This window comes from Lonchura striata, chromosome 33, assembly GCF_046129695.1.
Source record: "Lonchura striata isolate bLonStr1 chromosome 33, bLonStr1.mat, whole genome shotgun sequence".
NCBI lineage: Eukaryota > Metazoa > Chordata > Aves > Passeriformes > Estrildidae > Lonchura > Lonchura striata.
Window position 1 is genome coordinate 3,907,002 of NC_134635.1, and position 23,994 is coordinate 3,930,995.

At 53.1% G+C, this 23,994-nt stretch overlaps 1 protein-coding gene across 1 annotated transcript; it reads right to left on the reverse strand.

Annotated features, from left to right (window-relative positions):
- Positions 1 to 441: 441 nt before the first annotated feature.
- Positions 442 to 23,952, reverse strand: LOC144247805 (phosphatidylinositol 4-kinase beta-like). Its single transcript, XM_077789440.1, has 12 exons — positions 23,686 to 23,952; positions 19,493 to 20,354; positions 17,531 to 17,575; positions 13,615 to 13,842; positions 11,921 to 12,148; positions 10,286 to 10,395; positions 8,405 to 8,509; positions 6,767 to 6,890; positions 4,121 to 4,386; positions 3,253 to 3,385; positions 2,830 to 3,019; positions 442 to 1,337 (listed from the first exon to the last, which is right to left on the reverse strand). Exons 2-12 carry the CDS (start codon positions 20,327 to 20,329, stop codon positions 1,156 to 1,158), a joined length of 2,448 nt encoding a protein of 815 aa, XP_077645566.1. The 5' UTR covers positions 20,330 to 20,354; positions 23,686 to 23,952; the 3' UTR covers positions 442 to 1,155.
- Between the last annotated feature and the right edge of the window lie 42 nt (positions 23,953 to 23,994).

Here is a 23,994-nt window from a genome sequence, read left to right on the forward strand (position 1 = left end):
CTCGAGAGGCTCTCAGGAATTCTTTATTCTGTAGGAATCGACTCCATTAAACTCCAGTGGTTTCACCCTCTGTGCCAGCCTCGGCTCCTCCCGGGATTTCGCTTTTCCCAGGAAAAGCTCCCGGGAATGGGAATGGGGAGGGGGGGGGGGCTCCGGCTGCATCCCCAAATTTTGGTCCTGCCCCCCAAAAAAGGGGCTTGGGAAGGGTCGGGGTCCCCCCTCTGTCCCCTCCCGGTGTCCCCCTCCCCCGGGGGGCTGAAAATCCAAATTTTGGGGTTTTTTAACGCTAAAAATGGGAAAAAAAAAAAAAAAAGAAAAGAAAGGGGGACACTGAGGGACACGGGAGGACATTGGGGGACACCCGGGGGACACCCAAGGGACACCCAGGGGACACGGGGGGACACCCAGGGGACACCCCGGGGACACAGGGGGACACCCAAGGGACACGGGGGGACACCCAAGGGACACCCCACAGGTCCCACAGGCCGGGCCTGGGGAAATCCCAGGAAATTTTCCTTCCCTGGGAAGCTCCGGATCCTCCCCGACTTGGGATTTGGGATCCCCCAAACCGCCCCCACCTCGTATCCGACACTCCAGCCCGGAATTCCCGGCGGGAATTCCCCGGGAAACGGAGAGGGACAACAGCGGGAATCCCACCCGGAATTCCCCACCTGGAATTTTCACCCGGAATCCCGCCTGGGAATTCCGGCTGGGAATCTCAGCTGGAATCCCCCCCAGCCACCCCCGCGTGTCCCAGGAGTGGGAAGGACCCCACAGGGCCGGGAATTCCAGGAATTTCGGGATTTGGGGATTCCCAACCTTCAGGAGACCCCTCCCCCCTCCCATCCCACACATTCCACGGGATTGGGGGGGCAAATTCCAGGGAATTCCAAGCAGAGGGAAGGGGGAGCTCCCCGCATTCCCTCCCCGTTCCCATCGGGCTTTCTCTTCCTGCCGCTTTTCCCGGCTTTTCCATGGAATTCTGTCCCATTTTCCAGCAGAGTCTCAGCCCCGAGGTCGCTTTCGGGGCAGGGCAGAAAAAACGGGAATTTTGGAATCCTCCCGTTTCCTCCTGGCGGGGGGCGGGGGGAAGGAAATATTTTTTTGTTTTGGTTCGTTTCGGTTTTTTCCCGGGAATTTTTTCCCGCTGGAATTTCACATGATGCCGTTGGTGAGGTACTGGAAGCCGTCGTAGAGCTTGGTGGTGATGGAGCGCATGGAGCCGTCCACCAGCTGCTCCACCAGCAGCTGCAGCTGCTCCTCCGTCAGGTTCATGTGGAAACGCTCCTTGAGGTGCCGGATGGTGGAGGAGCCGTGGAAGCACGGCAGCTGGGAGCCTGGAAATGGGGAAAAAAACGGGGAAATGGGAAAAACGGCAGCTGGGAGCCTGGAAAAGGGGAAAAAACGGGGAAATGGGAAAAACGGCAGCTGGGAGCCTGGAAAAGGGGGAAAAAATGGGAAAAACGGCGGCAGGAGACTGGGAAAGGGGGGGAAAAAGGGGGAAAATGGGAAAAACGGCAGCTGGGAGCCTGGAAAACGGGGGAAAAAGGGGGAAAATGGGAAAAACGGCAGCGGGAAACGGGGAAACGGGGAAAAAAACAGGGAAAATGGGAAAAACGGCAGCTGGGAGCCTGGAAAACAGGGAAAAAAACGGGGAAAATGGGAAAAACGGCAGCTGGGAGCCTGGAAATGGGGAAAAAAGGGGGAAAATGGGAAAAACGGCAGCGGGAGACGGGGAAACGGGGGAAAAAAACGGGGAAAATGGGAAAAACGGCAGCTGGGAGACTGGGAAAATGGGAAAAACGGCGGCGGGAGACGGGGAAACGGGGAAAAAATGGGAAAAACGGCAGTGGGAGACTGGAAAACGGGGAAAAAATGGGAAAATGGGAAAAACGGCAGCGGGAGACGGGGAAAAAACGGGGGAAAAGAGGGGAAAATGGGAAAAACGGCAGCTGGGAGCCTGGAAAACGGGGAAAAAAACGGGGAAAATGGGAAAAACGGCGGCTGGGAGCCTGGAAATGGGGAAAAAAACGGGGAAAATGGGAAAAACGGCAGCGGGAGACGGGGAAACGGGGGAAAAAAACGGGGAAAATGGGAAAAACGGCAGCTGGGAGACTGGGAAAATGGGAAAAACGGCGGCGGGAGACGGGGAAACGGGGAAAAAATGGGAAAAACGGCAGCGGGAGACTGGAAAACGGGGAAAAAATGGGAAAATGGGAAAAACGGCAGCGGGAGACGGGGAAAAAACGGGGGAAAAGAGGGGAAAATGGGAAAAACGGCAGCTGGGAGCCTGGAAAACGGGGAAAAAATGGGAAAAACGGCAGCGGGAGACGGGGAAAAAACGGGGGAAAAACGGGAAAATGGGAAAAACGGCGGCGGGAGACGGGGAAACGGGGAGAAAAGAGGGGAAAATGGGAAAAACGGTGGCGGGAAACGGGGAAAAAACGGGGAAAATGGGAAAAACGGCGGCGGGAGACTGGGAAACGGGGAAAAAAATGGGAAAAATGGGAAAAACGGAGGCAGGAGACTGGGAAACAGGGAAAAAAAACGGGGAAAATGGGAAAAACGGCGGCGGGAGACTGGAAAAATGGGAAAAATGGGAAAAAGGGTGGCTTGGAGACTGGAGAAATGGGAGAAAAATGGCGGCTGAGAGCCTGGAAAAACAGGAAAAACTGGGATGGAATATCGGGAATCTGGGTTTGGAATGGGGGGAATGGGATCAGGGAGCTGCGAGCCTGGGAAAGGGGAAATTCAGGATGGGGTGAGGGGAAAAGGGATTCAGGATCCCGGCGAAGGGAGGAACGGGGAATCCAGCAGCGGGTTTGGGGCGGGAGGAGTCCCCGGAATCCCCGGAATTCCCGGAATCCCCGGAATTCCCAGAATTCCCGGAATCCCCACCTTGCTGCATGATCTCCACGATCTGCACCACGCGGTCCATGTGCTTGCGGGCCGCGATCAGCCCCTGCAGCATCAGCATCTTGTAGTAGTTGAACATGTCCCCGTCCAGGCCGCCCATCACCTGCGGGAATTCCCGGGATCAGCTCCCGGAACGCCGGGAATCCCCCGGGACGGGAACTCTGGGGATCTGGGATGGGAGCTCTGGGAATTCTTCCAGGATGGGAACTCTGGGAACCCCCTGGGAATCCAGGATGACAACACCTGGAATCCCCACCCCGAATGGGAATCCCCCCCTGGAATCCCCCCTGGAATCCCCCCTGGAATTCCCTGGAATGCCGGGAATGCCGCACTCACGTCCACGAACTCGGAGGTGAGTTTGAAGGCCGAGGTCTCGAAGCCGAGGTTCCGCGGCGAGCTGGACAGGATGAAGCCAAAGTCGATGTGGATGATGTGGCCCTCAGCGTCCAGCAGGATGTTCCCGTTGTGCCTGGGCAGAATTCCAGGGAATTCCCTCAGGATCCCGTGGAATCCCACGGGATTCCAAGAAAACCCCAAGGAAATTTAAATAAACCCAGTAAAATTCACGTTAATCTTGCTAAAATCCCTCAGAATGCCCTCGGCATCCAGCAGGATTGTGCCTGGGCAGAATTCCAGGGAATTCCCTCAGGATCCCGTGGAATCCCACGGGATTCCAAGAAAACCCCATTGGAATTTTAAAAAATCCAGTAAAATTCACGTTAATCCTGCTAAAATCCCTCAGAATGCCCTCGGCGTCCAGCAGGATTGTGCCTGGGCAGAATTCCAGGGAATTCCCTCAGGATCCCGTGGAATCCCACGGGATTCCAAGAAAACCCCATTGGAATTTTAAAAAATCCAGTAAAATTCACGTTAATCCTGCTAAAATCCCTCAGAATGCCCTCGGCGTCCAGCAGGATTGTGCCTGGGCAGAATTCCAGGAATTCCCTCAGGATCCCGCAGGAATCCAGAGAGTCCCAGAAACACCACGGGAATTTAAAAAAACACAACAATGAAAATGAAATCCTGCTCAAATTCCCTCGGCTCTGCCACCGTGCCCTGAGGAAAAAATCGCAAAAATCCAGAAAAGATCAAAAACAAAATATAGAAAAACCCTGAAAAAAATTCTTCAAAACTTCCCAGACCCTGAGATGCACCAATCCTTGAGGCGCAGCCATCCCGACTGGGTTAATTAGCCGTTAATTACCTGTCCTTGACCTGCAGCAGGTAGCAGACCAGGCAGTAGCCGGCGCAGCTGCGGACGAAGTTGCGCTGCGCCGACAGGAAGCTCTCGCTGTTGGCGCAGCCGTGCTCCTGCAGGAAATAATCCTGCAGCGCCAGCTGCGACTGCTTCTTGATCTGGTGCAGCGAGACGGCGCTGAGCACCGGCTCGATCATCCCGCTGTCCGCAGACACCACCAGGATCTTGTAGGGCCGCACCCACAGCGGGACGCGCTCCTGCTCCCAGATGGACTGCGGGCAACGAGGGGTTAATGGGGATTGCAGAAATCACAGAGAAATCACAGAAAATCTGAGTGAAATGGGGTTAAATGGGATTGCAGAAATCACAGAGAAATCACAGAAAATCTGACTGGAATGGGGTTAAATGGGGATGAGAGAAATCCCAGGGAAATCACAGAAAATCTGAGTGAAATGGGGTGGGATTGAAGAAACCCACAGCGGGACGCGCTCCTGCTCCCAGATGGACTGCGGGGAACCAGGGGTTAATGGGGATTGCAGAAATCACAGAGAAATCACAGCAAATCTGAGTGAAATGGGGTTAAATGGGATGAGAGAAATCCCAGTGAAATCACAGAAAATCTGAGTGAAATGGGGTTAAATGGGATGAGAGAAATCCCAGGGAAATCACAGAAAATCTGACTGGAATGGGGTTAAATGGGATGAGAGAAATCCCAGGGAAATCACAGAAAATCTGACTGGAATGGGGTGGGATTGCAGAAATCACAGAGAAATCACAGAAAATCTGAGTGAAATGGGGTGGGATTGCAGAAATCCCAGGGAAATCACAGAAAATCTGACTGGAATGGGGTGGGATTGAAGAAACCCACAGCGGGACGCGCTCCTGCTCCCAGATGGACTGTGGGGAACGAGGGGTTAACGGGGGAAATTACAGAAATCCGGGATAAAATCACAGAAAATCTGACTGGAATGGGGTGGGATTGCAGAGACCCACAGCGGGACGCGCTCCTGCTCCCAGATGGACTGCGGGGAACAAGGGGTTAAATGGGGATTGCAGAAATCCCAGAGAAATCACAGCAAATCTGAGTGAAATGGGGTTAAATGGGATTGCAGAAATCACAGAGAAATCACAGCAAATCTGAGTGAAATGGGGTTAAATGGGATTGCAGAAATCACAGAGAAATCACAGCAAATCTGAGTGAAATGGGGTTAAATGGGATTGCAGAAATCCCAATGAAATCACAGAAAATCTGAGTGAAATGGGGTTAAATGGGGATTGCAGAAATCCCAGGGAAATCACAGAAAATCTGACTGAAATGGGGTTAAATGGGGATTGCAGAAATCCCAGTGAAATCACAGAAAATCTGACTGGAATGGGGTTAATGGGGATTGCAGAAATCCCAGTGAAATCACAGAAAATCTGAGTGAAATGGGGTTAAATGGGGTGAGAGAAATCCCAGGGAAATCACAGAAAATCTGACTGGAATGGGGTTAAATGGGGATTGCAGAAATCCCAGTGAAATCACAGAAAATCTGACTGGAATGGGGTTAAATTGGGTGAGAGAAATCCCAATGAAATCACAGAAAATCTGACTGGAATGGGGTTAAATGGGGATTGCAGAAATCCCAATGAAATCACAGAAAATCTGACTGGAATGGGGTTAAATGGGGATTGCAGAAATCCCAGTGAAATCACAGAAAATCTGAGTGAAATGGGGTTAAATGGGGATTGCAGAAATCCCAATGAAATCACAGAAAATCTGACTGGAATGGGGTTAAATGGGGATTGCAGAAATCACAGAGAAATCACAGAAAATCTGAGTGAAATGGGGTTAAATGGGGATGAGAGAAATCCCAATGAAATCACAGAAAATCTGAGTGAAATGGGGTTAAATGGGGATGAGAGAAATCCCAGGGAAATCACAGCAAACCCCACTGAAATGGGGTTAAATGGGGTGGGATCACAGAAATCCCATTAAAATTCCATCAAATCCGAGTGAAATGGGGTTAAATGGGGTGGGATTGCAGAAATCCCAGTGAAATTCCATCAAATCCGAGTGAAATGGGGTTAAATGGGGTGGGATTGCAGAAATCCCAGTGAAATTCCAGCTGAAATGGGGTTAATGGGGTGGAATTTCAGAAATCCTGGTAAAATTCCATCAAATCTGCCTGAAACGGGGCTAAATTGGGCAAAATTACAGAAATCACTCTTAAAATCCCGGCAAATCTGAAATGCTGTTAGAATGATGTGAAATTTTTAAAAATCCCATTAAAATCCCAGCAGATCTGACTGAAACGGGATTAAATTATGTGAAATAACAGAAATCCTCTTAAAAAACTATCAAACCTAATTGAAACGCTAGTATAATCCCATTAAATTTTTTTTTTTAAAATCCTGTTAAAGACCTGTAAAATGTAAAAAAAACCCCAAAAAACCAACACAATAAAATGTTTTAAAATCCCATTGAAATCCCAAAAAAATAAACATATTAAAATGCCAAGAAATGCCATTAAATCCTAGTGGAACGCTGGTTGAAATGCCCATTGGGCCGTATCAAAATTCCAGAAATGCCCGTTAAAAAGGCACCGCAGCCCCGGGGAGCAGCGGGACGCTCCCGGGCTCGGGTTTTCCCGGAATTCCGGGATGGCGCACCTGGAGCTGTCTGAGCACCTGGAACGCCAGCAGCTCCTGCCGCAGGTCGTCGCCGCACTTGACGATGACGGAGACGAGGCGCCACGAGGGCAGGTGGCCGTAGGGAGACGCTTCCCGGATCCGCCTGCGGAAAAACGGGAAAAACGGGAAAACGGGATCACCGGAGCCTTCGGCTCGGGAGGAGACCCGGGAGCTCCGCGGAATTGTCTTCGCGCCGTCCGATCCCACTGAAATCGCAAGAAATCCCGTTAAAATCCCATCAAAACACGTTAAAATCCCATCAAAACACGTTAAAATCCCATCAAAAGCCCATAGAAATCCCATCAAAACCCCATCAAATCTCATCAAAATCCCATTAAAATCCCATTAAAATTCTATTAAAATCCCATCAAATCCAATTAAAAGCCCATTAAAATCCCATTAAAAGCCCATCAAAATTCTATTAAAATCCCATCAAATCCAATTAAAAACCCATTAAAATCCCATTAAAATTCCATTAAAATCCCATGAAAACACGTTAAAATCCCATTAAAATCCCATTAAAAGCCCATTAAAAGCCCATTAAAAGCCCATAGAAATCCCATTAAAATGCCATCAAATCCCATTAAAATGCCATCAAATCCCATCAAAATCCAATTAAAATCCCATCAGATCCCATTAAAAGCCCATTAAAATCACATTAAAATCCCAATAAAATCCCAATAAGAGCCCATTAAAATCCCATCAAATCCCATCAAATCCCATTAAAATCCCATTAAAATCCCATCAAATCCAATTAAAAGTCCATTAAAAGCCCATTAAAAGCCCATTAAAAGCCCATTAAAATCCCATCAAATCCCATCAAAAACCCATTAAAATCCCATCAAATCCAATTAAAATCCCATTAAAATCCCATCAAATCCCATCAAAATCCCATTCAAATCCCATCAATTCCCATCAAAATCCCATTCAAATCCCATCAAATCCAATTAAAATCCCATCAATTCCCATCAAAATCCCATCAAATGCATTTAAAAGCCCATTAAAATCCCATTAAAATCCCATTAAAAGCCCATTAAAATCCCATCAAATCCCATCAAATCCCATCAAATCCCATCAAATCCCATTCAAATCCCATCAAATCCCATCAAATCCAATTAAAATCCCATCAAATCCCATCAAATCCCATCAAATCCAATTAAAATCCCGTCAAATCCCATCAAATCCCATTAAAATCCCATCAATTCCCATCAAATCCCATTAAAATCCCATCAATTCCCATCAATTCCCATCAAAATCCCATCAATTCCCAAATCCAATTAAAATCCCATCAATTCCCATCAATTCCCATCAATTCCCATCAAATCCCATCAAATCCCATCAATTCCCATCAATTCCCATCAAATCCCATCAATTCCCATCAGGACAAGCCGGCACTCCCCAGAACTCCTCAGCCCCAGGGCTTTTCCCTGGAGGAACTCCGGCCTCGGAATTCCAGTGGCCTCATCCCAGGAAAAGAGCCAAAACCCTTTGGAGCTCAGAGCTGCCTGAAAATCCGGGAATTCGGGCAAAGCCCCGGATTTGGGCAGGGCCGCAGGGGATTCCTGGGTGAGATTTGCCTGGAATTCCCGGCAATTCCCGGGAATTCCGCGTCCCCACCTGACTTTCTCCTGCCAGGGCTCCTTGAGGGCCACGGCCGACGGATCCTCGGGATCCCTGCGGAACGCCGTGGGCGTGTGGGCCAGCTGCTCCGACAGCCGCCGCCTGCGGGACGGGACGCGGGATTCCGGCTTTTCCATGGAAAACCCACGGGAAACCCACGGAAAACCCCGAGTTCCAGCATTGCCAGGGAAAAAACCCCACGGAAAAACCCTGCGTTCTGGATTTTCCATGGAAAAACCCCCAGAAAAACACATGGAAAACCCCGAGTTCCAGCATTGCCAGGGAAATACCCCTCGGAAAAACCCTGTGTTCTGGATTTTCCATGGAAAAACCCCACAGGAAAACCCATGGAAAACCCCGAGTTCCAGCATTGCCAGGGAAAAACCCCGTGGAAAAACCCTGTGTTCTGGATTTTCCATGGAAAAACCCACGGAAAACCCGCGCTCCAGCATTTCCACAGAAAAACCCCACGGAAAAACCCTGCGTTCCGGATTTTCCATGGAAAAACCCACAGAAAAACCCATGGAAAACCCCGAGTTCCAGCATTTCCACAGAAAAACCCCACGGAAAAACCCTGCGTTCCGGATTTTCCATGGAAAACCCCACAGAAAAACCCATGGAAAACCCCGAGTTCCAGCATTGCCAGGGAAAAACCCCTCGGAAAAACCCTGCGTTCTGGATTTTCCATGGAAAAACCCACGGGAAAACCCCACATTCCAGCTTTTCCACAGAAAAAATCATGGAAAAACCCTGCGTTCTGGATTTTCCATGGAAAAACCCACGGGAAAACCCCACATTCCAGCTTTTCCACAGAAAAAATCATGGAAAAACCCTGCGTTCTGGATTTTCCATGGAAAAACCCACGGGAAAACCCCACATTCCAGCTTTTCCACAGAAAAAATCATGGAAAAACCCTGCGTTCTGGATTTTCCAGGGAAAAACCCACGGGAAAACCCATGGAAAACCCCGAGTTCCAGCATTTCCAGGGGAAAAACCCCACTGAAAAACCCTGCGTTCTGGATTTTCCATGGAAAAACCCACAGAAAAACCCATGGAAAACCCTGCGCTCCAGCATTTCCACAGAAAAACCCCACGGAAAAACCCTGCGTTCTGGATTTTCCATGGAAAAACCCCACGGGAAAACCCACATTCCAGCTTTTCCACGGAAAAACCCCGTGGAAAAACCCTGCGTTCCCAATTTTCCATGGAAAACCCCACATTCCAGCTTTTCCACGGAAAAACCCCACAGAAAAACCCTGCGTTCTGGATTTTCCATGGAAAACCCCACGGGAAAACCCCACATTCCGGCTTTTTCACGGAAAAACCCTGTGGGAAAACCTTGCCTGCTCTGGCAACGCTAGAATTCCAGGGTTTTATCATGAAAAATTTCTGCATTTTTGCTCCAGGAAATATTGGAATTCCAGGGTTTTATTGAGGGGAAATTCCTGCATTTTTGTTTTTGGGGAATGTAGGAATTCTGTGGGTTTTACCAGGGAAAATTCCCGCATTTTTGCTTTGGGGAATGTTGGAATTCCGGGGTTTTAAAAATTCCTGCATTTTTGCTTTGGGGAATGTTGGAATTCCGGGGTTTTAAAAATTCCTGCATTTTTGCTTTGGGGAATGTTGGAATTCCGGGGTTTTAAAAATTCCCGCATTTTTGCTTTGGGGAATGTTGGAATTCCGGGGTTTTAAAAATTCCTGCATTTTTGCTTTGGGGAATGTTGGAATTCCGGGGTTTTAAAAATTCCTGCATTTCTGCTTTGAGAAATGTCGGGATCCTGGGGAATTTTCGAGGGAAAATTCCTGGAATTCCGCTCTGGGAAGTGCCATAATTCCGGGTTTTTTTGTGGAACAGCTCCCGGTTTTCCCAGAGCTCACCGGATGTCTCCGGCGGCGATGAAGACGGGCTCCCGGCTCTCCTGGCTGGTGATGGAATCCACGGAAAACTGGGAGATGTTGTCACAGCTGTTGGTGTGCATCTCCGGGAGCTGCGGGAATCCCGGGAAAACCCCGTAAAATTCCATGAAATCCCACCAAATCCCGTTAGAATCCCATTAAAACCCTGTTAAATCCCATTAAAATCCCATTTAAATGCCTATCAAATCCTATTAAAATCCCATTCAAATCCCTTCAGATCCCATTAAAATCCCATCAAAATCCTATTAAAATCCCATTAAAATCCCATCAGACCCCATTAAAATCCCATTAAAAGCCCATCAGATCGCATTAAAAACCCATTAAAATCCCATCAGATCCCATTAAAATCCCATCAAATCACATTAAAATCCCATCAAATCCCATTCAAAGCCCATTAAAATCCCAATAAGAGCCCGTTAAAAACCCAATAAAATCCCATCAGATCCCATTAAAAGCCCACTAAAATCACATTAAAATCCCAATAAAATCCCAGTAAGAGCCCATTAAAATCCCAATAAAATCCCATCACAATCCCATTAAAATCCCAATAAAATCCCATCAAAGCCCATTAAAATCCCAATAAGAGCCCATTAAAATCCCAATAAGAGCCCATTAAAAACCCAATAAAATCCCATTAAAATCCCATTAAAATCCCAATAAGAGCCCATTAAAATCCCAATAAAATCCCATTAAAATCCCAATAAAATCCCATCAGATCCCATTAAAATCCCATCCCAATCCCACCCAACACCATCAAACCCCTGAGACCCCGGGGAGGAGGCGGCCGCGGCTCCCACAGGATCCCGGGAACCCTCTGGATGAGGCGGCTGCCAGAGCACCCACAGGATTCCCGGGAACCCTCCGGAGGAGGCTGCCAGAGCACCCACAGGATCCCGGGAACCCTCTGGATGAGGCTGCCAGAGCACCCACAGGATCCCAGGGCGGCTGCCAGAGCACCCACAGGATCCCGGGAACCCTCTGGATGAGGCTGCCAGAGCACCCACAGGATCCCAGGAACCCTGGGGAGGAGGGGGCTGCCAGAGCACCCACAGGATCCCAGGGTGGCTGCCGTGGCACCCACAGGATCCCGGGAACCCTCTGGATGAGGCGGCTGCCAGAGCACCCACAGGATTCCCGGGAACCCTCCGGAGGAGGCTGCCAGAGCACCCACAGGATCCTGGGAACCCTCCGGAGGAGGGGGCTGCCAGAGCACCCACAGGATCCCAGGAACCCTCTGGATGAGGCTGCCAGAGCACCCACAGGATCCCAGGGCGGCTGCCGTGGCACCCACAGGATCCCGGGAACCCTCTGGATGAGGCGGCTGCCAGAGCACCCACAGGATCCCAGGGCGGCTGCCAGAGCACCCACAGGATCCCGGGAACCCTCTGGATGAGGCTGCCAGAGCACCCACAGGATCCCAGGGCGGCTGCCAGAGCACCCACAGGATCCCGGGAACCCTCTGGATGAGGCTGCCAGAGCACCCACAGGATCCCAGGGCGGCTGCCGTGGCACCCACAGGGAACCCTCCGGAGGAGGCGGCCGCAGCTCCCACAGGATCCCGGGAACCCTCCCGAGGAGGCCGCTGCCGGCTCCCACCTCCACCTGGAGCTCGCCGATGTCGTCCACGGCCCAGGCGTCGTCGTCGTTGTCGCAGCCGGGCGCGGTGCCGAAGCCGCCGGCGCGCTGCTCCGCGCCCAGCCCGCACTCGGGCAGGTTCTCGGCCGAGCGCGTGCTCCGCATGCGGTTCTCCGGGATGCGCGCCGGGACGCTCGCCGTGTCCAAGTTGTCGCATTCCAGGACCTCCACGTAGATCAGGTAGGGAGCCTGGGGAAAGCGGGAACGGCGGAGGGCTGAGCGGCGGCCCCGGAGATTCCCGGCGCCGGGCTTTGGGGGAAATCCCGGGGATTTTAGGAAAAGGCTGGGGATTCCAGAGGGGCTGGAAGCTGGAGGGGCCCGACTCCAGCTGTGCCGGCATTCCCAGTGCTGGAAGTGACACCTGCAGCTCTGCCAGCATTCCCAGCATTCCCACGCCACCCCACACCCCCTTTCCCATCCCAAACCCCCTTTCCCAATCCCAAACCCCCTTTCCCATCCCAAACCCCCTTTCCCAAATCCCAAACCCCCTTTTCCATCCCAAACCCCCTTTCCCAATCCCAAACCCCATTTCCCAATCCCAAACCCCATTTCCCAAACCCCAAACCCCCTTTCCCATCCCAAACCCCCTTTCCCATCCCAAACCCCCTTTCCCAAATCCCACACCCCCTTTCCCATCCCAAACCCCATTTCCCAAAGCCCAAACCCCCTTTCCCAATCCCAAACCCCCTTTCCCAAATCCCAAACCCCCTTTCCCAAATCCCAAACCCCCTTTCCCATCCCAAACCCCCTTTCCCAAATCCCACACCCCCTTTCCCATCCCAAACCCCATTTCCCAAAGCCCAAACCCCCTTTCCCAATCCCAAACCCCCTTTCCCATCCCAAACCCCCTTTCCCAAACCCCAAACCCCCTTTCCCAATCCCACACCCCCTTTCCCAATCCCACACCCCCTTTCCCAATCCCAAACCCCCTTTCTCATCCCAAACCCCCTTTCCCATCCCAAACCCCCTTTCCCAATCCCAAACCCCCTTTCCCAAACCCCAAACCCCCTTTCCCAAACCCCAAACCCCCTTTCCCATCCAAAAGTCCATCTCCCAAATCCCAAACCCCATTTCCCAAATCCCAAAGCCCCTTTCCCACTCCAAATCCCATCTCCCATCCCAAACCCCCTTTCCCAAACTCCAAACCCCTTTCCTTCCCCATCCCACCTTGTCCTTGGAGTTGAGGACCACGTGGTGCTGGAATCCCACAGATCACCACCTCGGGTTCTCTCACCATTCCCAGCTCTCCCACCATTCCCACACCATCCCAAACCCCCTTTCCCAAACCCCAAACCCCCTTTCCCAATCCCAAACCCCTCTCCTTTGCCATCCCACCTTGTCCTTGGTGTTGAGGACCACGTGGTGCTGGAATCCCACAGATCACCACCACCATTCCCAGCTCTCCCACCATTCCCACACCATCCCAAACCCCTTTCCCAATCCCAAACCCCCTTTCCCATTCCAAACCCCCTTTCCCAATCCCAAACCCCTCTCCTTCCCCATCCCACCTTGTCCTTGGAGTTGAGGACCACGTGGTGCTGGAATCCCACAGATCACCACCTCGGGTTCTCCCACCATTCCCAGCTCTCCCACCATTCCCACACCATCCCAAACCCCCTTTCCCAAACCCCAAACCCCTCTCCTTGCCATCCCACCTTGTCCTTGGAGTTGAGGACCACGGCCTGCGAGTGGGGCACGCGCACCACGTGGTGGGGGAAGGCGGCGGTGGGCAGCCAGGCGCGCGCCGGCAGCTTGTGGTTGAGCAGGGAGAGCTCCGAGATGAGGCGCTGCGTCTTCTGCTCCTTGGTGGGCAGCGTGGCCAGGCGCCGGCCGATGGCCATCAGCGACTTGATGAACTCGCGCTCCGGGGCCAGCCGCGCCGGCTGCCGGGCCGGCGGCGCCGGGACGAGGGAACGGACAGCATGGCACCCGGCCCGTGGGGAAGGGTCTTCACTGACCCCAGCCCACTGAGCCCAGCCCATCCGTCCCATCGATCCCATCGATCCCATCCCATCGATCCCATCGATCCCATCGATCCTATCCCTTCAATCCCATCCAATCCATCCCACTGACCCCAGCCCATCCGTCCCATCGATCCCATCGATCCTATCAATCCCATCCCATCGATCCCAAACCATCCCATCGATCCCATCCCTTCAATCCCATCCAACCCATCCCACTAACCCCAGCCCATCCATCCCATCGATCCTATCCCTTCAATCCCATCCCAACCCATCCCACTAACCCCAGCCCATCCATCCCATCGATCCCATCCCTTCAATCCCATCCCAACCCATCCCATCCATCCCAACCTATCCCATCCCTTCAATCCCATCCAACCCATCCCACTGATCCCATCCCATTCCACCGATCCCATCCCATTGATCCCATCCCATCCCAACCCATCCCATCCATCCCAACCCATCCCATCCACCCCTTCCCATCCCTTCAATCCCATCCAACCCATCCCACTGATCCCATCCCATTCCCCTGATCCCATCCCGTCGATCCTATCCCATCCCTTCAACCCATCCCAACCCATCCCATTGATCCCATCCCATCCAAACCCATTCCACTGATCCCATCCCACTGACCCCAGCCCATCGATCCCACTGATCCCATCCCATCCCTTCAATCCCATCCAACCCATCCCACTGACCCCATCCCACCCCATCCCATGGGATCTTCCCACCCCTCGCTCCTCCCTGCTCTTCCCGGCTGCGAAAGGCTTGGGAAGGCTCAGGATGAAAAAGAAAAAGTTGGGGGAGAAAGGAGGAAAATGGAGGTGATGCCGGTGGGATCCATTTCCTGCTTTTCCCTCTTCCCTGCCCTTCCCTCTTCCCGCTCTGGAGCCAGCCAGGCCAGCTGGAAAAGGGCCGGGATCCCAGGGAAAAGGTTGGGAAAAGGGGGGAAAACGGGAGGCGATGCCGGTGGTTTGTTAGCGGGAGCAATTTCCCGATCTCTGCCCTTCCCTGCTCATCCCTTTTCCCGTTCCATCCCGAAGGATCCACAGCCCAGCCTCCCCTTTCCCTGCTCATCCCTTTTCCCGTTCCATCCCGAAGGATCCGCAGCCCAGCCTCCCCTTTCCCTGCTCATCCCTTTTCCCGTTCCATCCCGAAGGATCCGCAGCCCAGCCTCCCCTTTCCCTGTCTTTCCCTTTTCCCATTCCATCCCGAAGGATCCGCAGCCCAGCCCTCCCCTTTCCCTGCTCCGGAGCCCGCCAGCTGGAAAAGGAGCTGGATAAAAATAAAAACTCTGGGAAGAAGGAGGAAAACGGAGGCGGTGCCGGTGGTGTTCCAGTGGGATCAAATTCCTGCTCCTCCCTCTTCCCGCCCTTCCCTCTTCCCAGCTCCTGGAAATTTGGGAGTCCCGTCCATCCCCCAGCAGAGCAGGATCCCGGGGCCTTTTCCTGCCCCCCAGAATTCCAGAGCCAACGTTCCCGGAGGGATCTCCCAGTCCCGCTGGATTCCCGGGATTTGGGAGGATCCTCCCCCCGCCCCTCCCTGGTGTCCCAATCCAACAATCCCACGGGAATTTGGGATTTCCCCTTGGATGCAGGAGCCCCTCCCGGCGCGGATCCCGGATTTCCGCTCCACGTTCCCAAAACTCGGGAATAACCGGGGGCTGATTTCCGGGATCACCGAGCGCTCCGACCATGCTGAAACGGCGCATGCAGAAAGCCACGGATCGGGACGAGGGAAGCAACGGAAAACGCCGGAAAAATCGGGAAGATCGCAGAGCAAGAGGAAAAGATAAGGAAAAACCAGGGAAGGAAGGATCGGGATGGGCATTCCCGGCTGGGAATCCGTTGGATTTGTAGTCCACGTCCAAAAATTCCCTCAGGAATTCCAGGATAACGCTCGGCTCCCCTGCCCCACCAGGCTCCAGGCACAGGAGGAATATTCCAGAGGCTCCCGATCCCAGCCGGATCCCAAAAATTCCCTCAGCTCTCCATGGACTGAATCCCATTCCTGCAAAAACCGGGATGTCCCATGGATGCTTCCCAGCTTTTCCCGTGGAATTCCGGTGGTTCTGATATTCCTGCTCCTCCCATGCAGGTTTTCCACGGATGTTGTCCCCTCGGAATACCAGGAAATGCTTTTCCCGGCGGAATATCCCGAGGAATTTGGGAATCTGGGATCAATCCAGGGATCCCTCTGGATCAGCCCCGCCTCGATCCAGGGGAGCTCCTGGATTTTCCAGGGATCCCAAAATGCTTCCTAAGGATCTTCTCCCAAGCTCAGGAATATTCCAGCGGCGCCGGGATCCGTTCAGAGCCTCTGGAATTCTGGGCCCGCTGGGAACTTTGGAGCTCTGGGATCTTCCAGCCACAGGGCTTGGGAAATTCCATCACATTCCAGAGGGAAATTCCTCTTCCTCCCATTCCGAAGGAGAATCTTCCTCTTCATCCCATCCCGTTCCAGAGGGGAATTTTCCTCATCTCATTCCAACGGGAATGTCTTCTCCACCCCATTCCAGAGGGAAAATTCCTCTTCTTCATCCCACTCCGAAGGGAAATTCCAGAGGGAATCTTCCTCTTCTTCATCCCATTCCAGAGGGGAGTTCTTCACTTCTTCCCATTCCAAAGGGAAATCCCAGAGGGAATTTTCCTTTTCATCCCATTCCTTATGCCAGCATTCCCAAGATTCCCCACTCCAGCAGAACATTCCACAGGGAAGGAGGAGTTATCCCTGTTTTCTGTCGATTCCCAAAAAAAACCTGGAGAGGAGCCGTTGGCTGGGGTGGGAGGAGCAAGAATGGGTGGAAATCAAGGAATTCCTGGAATTTTGGGCGGGAATTTGGGGCTTGGAGCTCATCCCAAGCATCCTGTCATCCCTAAAAGCAGCGGGATTTAGGATGAGCCTGAAATTTGGGATCAAATCCTGAAAAAATTCCCAAATCCAGGCATGGGAATAATGCCTGGGAATTCCCAGCAGGATCAGAGCTGGGTTGGAATCCAGGAATTCCCAGAAAAGCCTAAAAAAATTCATGGAATTCTTCCCAAACTCCCCGTCCTGGAGGGAATCATGGACTACACATTCCCACCGGGAAAAGAGGGAAAGATTCCCAAAAAAAAAAAAAACCAACAATGGAAAAAACAGGGAAAGGGTTCATTCGGGAGAGAAAAATCAGGGAAAACGCCAGGATTCGATTGGAATTTTCATGGAAAAAAAGAAGGAGTTAAAAGAATGGAATCAAGGAATGATTGGCGGGAAAAAACCATGGAAAAAAAAAGCAAATTAATCCCATCCGGCCGAGAATTTTGGGAGCCAAATTCCAAGGGAAAACAGCATTTCCTCTTCCACCTGCCACAGAAATGCAGGAAAAGCGGGAATCCCCTCATTCCCGGATGGAATTTGGTGGGAAAATGAGATTTTCCTGGATTTTATCCAACTGGAACGAATTTTCCTGGAATTCCCATTCTGAGGAAGCATCGCTGTGGCAATGCCAGGATTTTTTTGGGTTTTTTTTGGGAATATTTGGGGAATGCCAGGAAATTCCAGAGGGGTGGAACTGAGGAAATGCTGCGGTGGGAAGAGGGAGCCTCCGGAAAACGGGATTGGAACTTACGGGAGCCAGGGATTTATCCAGGCTTTCCGTACTCGAGGAGAATTCCTGGGAAAAGCAGGAAAAGGGGGATTTGGGGCAGTTTTTTGGGGATTTTTTTTCCACAGGAAAGAGAGGAAGGAGCAGGGAAAACGGGGAGAAAAAGCAAAGTTTAGCTCCCGCTTCACTTCCAGCGATTCCCAAGTTTTTTTTGGTCCCGTCCTCTTGGAATTGCCAGAAAAATTCCAGGAAGGAAAATTCTACGGGATTCTCAAGCAGGATGGGACCAAAGCGGAGCAGATCCTAGCGCTGAATTCCCGGGATTTTCCCGGTTTTCCTCCTCTCTGGGATTCCTCATCCCGGCCCAGAAGGACCAGGATGGATCCAGCTCCGAATTCCTTGGATTTCTGACCTTTTCCATCAACAAACCCACGTTTTTTTCCCTTCCCTGGATTCCGGTTTCTCCCGAATTTCAGCACATCAAACGAATCCCACGGAAACGATCCTGAAAATTCCCAAAATCCCAATTTTTTAGGCCCTTTTTATCACTGAGAAATTCCTGCTCTATCCCAGGTTTTCCTGCCATTCCCACATCGCCCTCCAAGCTCCATCCCAAGCAATTCCCATCCCAAATATCCCGGAATTCCAGCGCTTGGGGTCCATCAATTCATTCTTTTCTTCCTAAAAGGGATCCATTTTCCCTTCCCTGATGAATCCTGGGATCATTTCCCACCAATTTTCCCCATTTTTTTCCGAGAATCCCTGGATTTGGAGGGAAAAACACCCAGCGCTTCCAAGAACTCCAGGATTTTTGAGGGACAGTCGGGATCCAGGGCTGGAGCCTCCCTGGTTTTGTGCTTTCCCAGCTTTCTCAGGATCGTTTCCAGGAGTTTCCTCATCCATAATTTATGGAAAAGCTCCGGTTTCCACCTCCTCCTTTTCCATATTAAAAATTCATCCCGGCGGGAACGGCCCCGGATTTTTCCGGGGTGTTTTGATCCCGAATCCGGCCTGGAAAATTCCATCCCAATCCTTCCTTCCATCCTTATCCCAATTCCCAGAGCTTGGAACAATCCTTGGCTCCTTCCAAGGATTCCCAGTGGAATTCCCAGTGGAATCAAAGCTTTGATTTCTGATCCATTTCCCAGGAACTCCTGGGAATTCCCAACCATCCCCAGGCATTCCCAGTTTTCCCGGGGTTCATTCCACCCTCTGGAGGATTTGTTTTTCCCGGATTTGGGAAGCGCCGCTCCCAAAATCTGCTTCCAGCACCAGCTCGGGGCTCCTTTCCTGCTTGGAATTCCCAGCTGATGCCAGGGTGAGCCTTGGAGCACAACCCCGATCCCAGAGGAGATCCGGGATGAATCCCAAGGAATGATCACATCCTTGGAGCACAACCCCGATCCCAGAGGAGATCCGGGATGAATCCCAAGGAACAACCACGGGATTTTCCCAACACCCGATCCTTGGAGCACAACCACACGGAATTCCCTCGGGAACATCCAGGCTTTACCTCCTCGCTCTCCACATGGGGCTGAGCCTTGGAGATCAATCCCAAACCCACAATTCCTATGGAATTCCCTCGGGAGCAGCCCAGCTTTACCTCCTCCTCGCTCTCCACCTTGGGGTTGCTGCTGAGCCTTGGAGCTCGATCCCAAACCCACAATTCCTATGGAATTCCCTCAGGAACATCCCAGCTTTACCTCCTCCTCGCTCTCCATCGGGGGCTGAGCCTTGGAGCCCAATCCCAAACCCACACTTCCCACGGAATTCCCTCATGAACATCCCAGCTTTACCTCCTCGCTCTCCATCGGGGGCTGAGCCTTGGAGCCCGATCCCAAACCCACAATTCCTATGGAATTCCCTCAGGAACATCCCAGCTTTACCTCCTCCTCGCTCTCCACCTTGGGGTTGCTGCTGACCCTTGGAGCTCCATCCCAGCCCCACAATTCCCACAGAATTCCCTCGGGAACATCCCAGCTTTACCTCCTCCTCGCTCTCCACCTTGGGGTTGCTGGCCGTGCGCTTCAGGTTGCTGCTGAGGCTGATGGACGCCGTGGCGTCCGACTTGGACCTCTGGTGAGTCCGCTTGGAGGGCGAGAGGCCGGCGTCGGCGCCCGGCAGCTCCCTCCGCCTGCCCGCCGGCTTCAGCTCGTCGGAGAGGATGAGGCGGCGCAGCTTGGTGCCGCGCGAGTGCCGCTGCGTGGAGATGTGCATGTCCGAGGAGTAGGCGCCCAGCAGCAGCGCGCAGCGCAGCGAGAAGTCGACGCTCTGGCGGCAGCGGTGCACGATGTAGGGCTTGATGGCGTCGCCCACGTCCTCGTCCATGTGGATGTACATGTTGAGCAGCTGCGGCAGGTAGAAATCCACCTCGTCGTCGCGGAAGCAGAACAGGCGGTTCCCGATGTAGGCCTGCACGCCGGGCTCCTTGGAGTTGTACAGGTAGGAGATGGCCATGGAGATGTCGAAGAGCTTGGACTCGAAGAGGCGCAGCAGCCACGACTGCTTGGCCTGGTGCTGGCGCTTCCGCGCCGTCCTCGCCGCGCCGGGGCTCTCCTCCTCTTCCTCGCGGATCCGCGAGCCGGGCGGGTCGTCCAGGCAGCGCGCGGAGCAGCTCTCCCCGTTGGCCACGGCGTCGGGAACGCCGCGGAGCTGCTTGACCTTCTCCAGGACCTCCTCGCAGGCCTTCTTGGCCACCTCGGCGTCGATGAGGGCCAGCTCGCCCACGCCTTCCGAGATGACGCTCAGCGACGAGCCCCCGGCGCCGCTCCCCTGGGAATTCCCCGCATCCGGGGGGCTCTTCCCAGCCGGAGAGTCGCCCATGGTGGAGGAGGGCGGCGGCTCAGAGCTGGAAAAAGGGGAGAATTGGGATTGGGGACGGGATTTGGGAAGGGATTCAAGGGGGGGAGCAGTGAGGGGCTGCAGGAATCGATTATGGGGGAAAACGGGGAAAATTTGGATTAGGCATGGGATTTGGGAAGGGATTCAAGGGGGGGAGCAGTGAGGGGCTGCAGGAATCGATTATGGGGGAAAACGGGGAAAATTGGGATTAGGGATGGGATTTGGGAAGGGATTCAAGGGGGGGAGCAGTGAGGGGCTGCAGGAATCGATTATGGGGGAAAACGGGGAAAATTGGGATTAGGGACAGGATTTGGGAAGGGATTCAAGGGGGGGAGCAGTGAGGGGCTGCAGGAATCGATTATGGGGGAAAACGGGGAAAATTTGGATTAGGCATGGGATTTGGGAAGGGATTCAAGGGGGGGAGCAGTGAGGGGCTGCAGGAATCGATGATGGGGGAAAACGGGGAAAATTCTGGGATTGGGGACAGGATTTGGGAAGGGATTCAAGGGGGGGAGCAGTGAGGGGCTGCAGGAATCGATTATGGGGGAAAACGGGGAAAATTGGGATTAGGGACAGGATTTGGGAATGAATTCAAGGGGGGGAGCAGTGAGGGGCTGCAGGAATCGATTATGGGACAGGAATCAATGATGGGGAAAACTGGGAAAATTCTGGGATTGGGGACAGGATTTGGGAAGGGATTCAAGGGGGGGAGCAGTGAGGGGCTGCAGGAATCAGTGATGGGGAAAACTGGGAAAATTCTGGGATTCGGGACAGGATTTGGGAAGGGATTCAAGGGGGGGAGCAGTGAGGGGCTGCAGGAATCAGTGATGGGGAAAAAAAAAGGAAAAATTGGGATTAGGGATGGGATTTGGGAAGGAATTCAAGAGGGGGAGCAGTGAGGGGCTGCAGGGATCGATGATGGGGGAAAACAGGGAAAATTTGGATTAAGGATGGGATTCAAGGGGAGAAACCCAGGATACACCTGAAGGGAAGATGGACGTGAATTTTCTTCCCTGTTAATTCAAGGATTTTTCCCTGCTAATTTCAGATTTTTCCTTGTTAATTTAAGGATTTGCTCTACCCCTTCATTTTTCCAACTCCCAAAGAAAGGAGGAAAAAAACTCTCAGGAATTCTCCCTAAATATTCCAAGTGAGTCAAACCTAAGTCACCTCCCAGATACCACTTCTCCTTTTTTTTCCCCTCTTCTTTTCCTCTTTTTTTTTTCCCACTTCTTCTCCAAGAAATCCCAGATGCCCAAATCCTGACCAAAGTCTGAGAGTTTGGCTCAGTTCTGTCATTCCCAGCACTCCAAATCCCACATTCCTGAGATTTTTGTGGCTCTTAGATCCCAAAAACCCCACGAGAACTGGAAAAAATCCCTGATGCTCCCACTTCTCAATGAATCCCAAAAAAATGGGGGTGGAAATTCAGGATTCCACTCTTCCCCACACTTCCCATCCCAGTTTTTCCACATATCCCAGACTTTCCTCTTCTATCCCAATCCCAAATCCCTATAGGGCTCCAAGCCAAAAATTCCAGGGATTCCTTCACTTCCCAAGGTGTTTGGCTCATCCAAAGCTTTTCCCTCTTCCCAGAAATGCCACAGGATTCCAAAGCCTGGAGCGATCCCACAGTCCTGGAATTCCCTCCTCCCGTGGATCACATTCCGTACACAAATTCCCACTTTTTGAGGTTTTCCAAGTTTTTGCTTTTCCCAAAGGTTGGAAAATAAACTGGGAAAAGGCAGGGACAAAAAAAAGCAGGAGGAAAAAATAAAAGCAGGAATCCACATTCCCACCTGGATCCCAAGGGCAGCTCCTGGGCTGATCCAAGCATGAACCCTGAACTTTGGGATCATAAATTAACCGGGAAATCCGGAGCAGGGATCGCCCAGGAATTCGGGAGCAGAAATCACCCAGAATTTCAGGAGCAGGGATCATCCAGGAATTCCAGGCGGAATTCCAAGAGCAGAGCCCTGAAATCCCATTCATGATTCCAAGGAAGAAAGGGATCCAAGGGATTGTTCTCAGCAGATCCACGGGATCCACACTAGGAATGTCGCCAAGACCTCAAAAACTCTTCCAGCACTGGGAAGGAAACAGCTGGAAAATCCCCTTTTCCACCCCGTTATTCCCTCCTGGGTTCCAGGGAAGCGGAGAGAATAAAAAGGGAAGGATTAAACGCAATTATTTCTCATTATTCAACTTCCCACCAACTAACTCCAAGCAAAGTTTTCCAGGGACAGCATTCCCGAGGGGACGAGTGACCCCGCCGAGCCGGATTTGTCGCAATCCGTGGGATTTCAGAGGGGATTTTGGGCAGTTCCACAGCTCCCGGAGGCACCAGATGGCCCCGGGAGGGAGCGAGGGGGAGGAGGGGTTGGGAAATTCCAGATGGGGGAGGATGGGGAAGGATTGGGATGGATTGGGATGGATGGGGAAGGATTGGGGAAGGATGGGGAGGATGGGGATGGATTGGGATGGATGGGGAAGGTTGGGGAAGGATTGGGAGGATGGGGATGGATGGGGATGGATTGGGAAGGATGGAGAAGGTTGGGGAAGGATGGGGAAGGCTGAGGGAGGCTGGGGAAGGATTGGGGAAGGATTGGGGAAGGATTGGGGAAGGATTGGGGAAGGATTGGGGAAGGCTGAGGGAGGCTGGGGAAGGATGGGGAAGGATTGGGGAAGGCTGAGGAGGCTGGGGAAGGATGGGGAAGGATTGGGGAAGGATTGGGGAAGGCTGAGGGAGGCTGGGGAGGCTGGGGAAGGATTGGGGAAGGATTGGGGAAGGATTGGGGAAGGATTGGGGAAGGATTGGGGAAGGCTGGGGAAGGCTGGGGAAGGATTGGGGAAGGATTGGGGAAAGCTGAGGGAGGCTGGGGAGGCTGGGGAAGGATTGGGAAGGCTGGGGAAGGATTGGGAAGGCTGGGGAAGGATTGGGAAGGATGGGGAAGGCTGAGGAAGGATTGGGGAAGGCTGGGGAGGCTGGGGAAGGATTGGGGAAGGCTGAGGGAGGCTGGGGAAGGATTGGGGAAGGCTGAGGAGGCTGAGGAAGGCTGGGGAAGGATGGGGAAGGCTGAGGAGGCTGAGGAAGGCTGGGGAGGCTGGGGAAGGATTGGGGAAGGCTGAGGAAGGATGGGGAAGGCTGGGGAAGGCTGGGGAAGGCTGGGGAAGGATGGGGAAGGATTGGGAAGGATTGGGAAGGCTGAGGAGGCTGGGGAGGCTGGGGAAGGATTGGGGAAGGCTGGGGAAGGATTAGGGAAGGCTGGGGAGGCTGGGAAGGCTGGGGAGGCTGGGGAAGGGACCCGCGGCCGTTCCGGGAAGGCCGGCAGCGGTACCTGCAGCGATCCCGTCCCGCGCGGCTCCGCTCGGCCGGCGCGGCCCTGCGGCCGCCGCGGGCGGCTCATCCCGGGCACCGGCGGCTGCGGCGGCGAAAGGCGCAAAAACGCCCCGAAATCACCCTCCAAAAAAACAAAACAAACCCTCCGCCGCGGAAAAGGCCAGCCCCGTCCCGGCTGCTGCGCCACGAAGGCCGCGGGGGGAACCGGAGGAGGAGGAGGAGGAGGAGGAGGAGGCGCGGCCGGACGCGGAGCGGCCGCGGAACCGCCGGGGGACGGGGCCGAGCGGCGGAGAGGCCGCGGCGGGGC

What these genes read in the sequence shown, in the direction of transcription:
- LOC144247805 (XM_077789440.1), bottom strand. Translation starts at nt 20,329, where the DNA reads ATGGGCGACTCTCCGGCTGGGAAGAGCCCCCCGGATGCGGGGAATTCC. An exon ending in TGGATAAATCCCTGGCTCCC is followed by an intron (nt 13,843 to 17,530) that starts GTAAGTTCCAAT and finishes CCGGCCCGGCAG; the next exon opens with CCGGCGCGGCTGGCCCCGGA. An exon ending in GGATTCCGGGGACTCCTCCC is followed by an intron (nt 1,338 to 2,829) that starts GCCCCAAACCCG and finishes CCCCATTTCCAG; the next exon opens with GCTCCCAGCTGCCGTGCTTC.